Consider the following 2,678-nt stretch of genomic DNA (forward strand, 5'->3'; position numbering starts at 1 on the left):
TGTTCTGGTATGCGATTTAACACGAAGAAGAACCTTTTGTTGACACTCAAATGCATCGTTCTTAAAGGCGCGCAATTTGTGTGTTTTTCTCAGCTGAAGTTAATGCACACTTGTGCTGCACAATGCACCATGCATCAGAGCTGTCCATTATTTCAGTGAATAATTGTGCATCACCCTACAAATTAAAAATCAATAGGCAGCCAGCTTTTATTTTAATGCACTGATAGGATGCTCTTCAACAACACAACACCGTCTCTGACACCTCGCACGCCAAACTACAGAATTCTGGTCTTGCTTTTTCTTCATCCGAACAAAGGAAAAGGGGGTCCTGCACCGCCCATCGCTAGAGGGGGCAACACGCCTGATGTAGAGGGGCAGGAGGGGAATAACAGTCCAGTAATTACCAACACATCCCTATTCAGCACCTCTCTGAAAGCTTTTCTTTGACTGAGAGAGAGAGAGAGAGAGAGAGAGAGAGAAAAGAGACTCTTCCAAAAGCGTGCGCACTTGCAACATTTCAAAAGTAAATAAAGAACGGCAAAACTAAAAACGATACACTGTTTCGCTCCGGACGTTCCAAGTCAAAGAAAAGCGCGTTCGCTGAAACGTTTTACGCCACAAAGCCCCCAAAAACATCGTCACAGAAGATGTTCGAAAGCAGATACCTTGTCTTACCTGCAAGCCGAAGGGCCGACATCCTCTGAAACTCGGGCTCCTGTAACCACTTCCACATGCGGCGAAACGTTTCGCGGCCGGACTTGAGTTTACTCCAGGGTTTGGGGTTCCGCAGCAGGTCGGAGAGCGTGCCCTGCGAGCGGCACAGCACCCGCTGCGCGAAGATGGCCTGCGGGATGCTGTAGCGCTTGAGCTCGGCCGTGATGCGCTGCGCCACTTCCTTGGTGTTGATCTCTTCCAGCTGGCCCGAGCCGGAGCCCGGCGCTCCGGAGGAGGAGGAGGAGGAGAGCGGTCTGTCCCGGTTGGAAGCCAACACGGGCCCGTGGGATTGAGGGTGGCCCGGATGCCCGTGCATCCCGTTGAGGTGCGGCGGGATCATGCCCGCCGCGGGGCCACCGAGGCCTCTGGAGAGGTGCTGGTCACTTCTGGCCAGCATGGCAGTGTGCGCGTCGAAGTTGGAGCTCAGCATCTTGTCGTGGCTGTGCGCGCCGTAGTTGTGAAGCGTCTGCTGCGCGTTGTGGATGGAGCCCAAGCCGTTGCCCAGAGGGGACAAGCTCTGCCCCATCCCGCTCATGTCTTTGTGGTAGGGGCTGTAGAGGTTGTTCATGGCTGGTAGAGTCCTCTCGTCCCGCATGAGGGTGAAGCTGCCGCTCACGTTCCCAGAGAAACGCTGGTGGTGGTGATGGTGGTGATGGTGCGGATGGTGGAATTTGTCGGACACGGTGGAGATCGGCGGCAGGGGCTGCAGAGGGGTCAGGGTGGTGTAGGTGCCGCTCATCCCGGACGGGGAGGTGTCGCAGGGCATGCTCATGGCGTGATGGAGCGGCAGCGAAAGCTCGGGACGGTACTCTCCCCCTGCGCCCCCGCCGCCGCCGCCGTCCAGAATCGAAGCCATGCTGGAGACCATCGCGGAGCGCGACGGCGCCACGGTCAGATCCTGGTGTATCCGCAAGGAAGCCCCCGGATTGCGGTTGTGATGGGGGCTGTGGCTGCTCATCAAGTCCTGCTCATGGCTTAGGCTGCCAATGTCCATTGTCATCTCTGGGTTCATGGCGTACGCATCCAAATCCTTGGCCAGGCATCGATAGGCGTTATAGGCAGTCTTCATTCAGTCCATTGATTTATGTCCAGCTTTGTGCCAGGGATGGGTTTCTCTCCGTATTCGTTTTTATTTTCCCCCTCTCTCTGTGCCTCTCTCTCTCTCTCCTAAGGCCTCTCGGGTTTTTTTTCCTCCTTTTTTTTTAATAAATAAAAAACACCGATCTCTATCAGACGGGCCAGTGCTGATTTCTCCCCATGTCCGAGCCCTCTACTCCTCCTGCGTCTTCTGTTTGGGCAGCTGGAGGTGTTTGGGGTGGGCTTGCTCCGCGCGCACCCGACCCTGCTGAAAGGGGAGGAGATTTGGCCTTGATTGACGCGCCGGCGGTCCAATCGCGTCCCTCGCCGGCGCCCGCCTGGCCAATCGCTGACGCTCCCACGGAGCCTTTCGGAGTCGCTGCCTTTGCATCTGGAAGCGCGCGTCAGACGGGCGCTTCTCTGACACTGCAAACGCGTCGTTTACCCGGTTCGTAATATATAAAATACAATATTAAAGAACGGGTGTGTTCAAAACCCAGAAACGTAACTGTGCGCCCTCAGGAAAAAAAGCAACCAAAGGGCACATGTTAGTTACATTTTAATAAGTGCACTTTTTGGGGAGAAACAATTAATTCTATATCTTTATTTTGTGCATCGTCGTGCATACTGAGCCAATGACTGAATATGTATTTTTCCCCCCATCTGTCTGATTTCATCCATTGAACACATCGATGCACAAATGCTGTCTGCCTTTATTTGAACTCTTCCTCACGCGAATATTCAGCCGCGGGTTCATTTCGCACGCGCTGCAAACAAACATGTTTGTATCTCTGAAATGTTCTCAGGGTGGTTTTAAAGCCTTGTTCCGTTTCCGAACACATTTTTTTTTACACCGCGTAAAAATTCCAACGTCAACAACAACAACA

The 2,678-nt window shown here is 53.5% G+C and overlaps 1 protein-coding gene across 1 annotated transcript; it reads right to left on the reverse strand.

The window, feature by feature from the left end:
- Positions 1 to 218: 218 nt before the first annotated feature.
- LOC122341128 (one cut domain family member 2-like) lies at positions 219 to 2,041 on the reverse strand. Its single transcript, XM_043234466.1, has one exon. It carries the CDS (start codon positions 1,781 to 1,783, stop codon positions 611 to 613), a length of 1,173 nt encoding a protein of 390 aa, XP_043090401.1. The 5' UTR covers positions 1,784 to 2,041; the 3' UTR covers positions 219 to 610.
- Between the last annotated feature and the right edge of the window lie 637 nt (positions 2,042 to 2,678).

Source organism: Puntigrus tetrazona, unplaced genomic scaffold, assembly GCF_018831695.1.
Source record: "Puntigrus tetrazona isolate hp1 unplaced genomic scaffold, ASM1883169v1 S000001123, whole genome shotgun sequence".
NCBI lineage: Eukaryota > Metazoa > Chordata > Actinopteri > Cypriniformes > Cyprinidae > Puntigrus > Puntigrus tetrazona.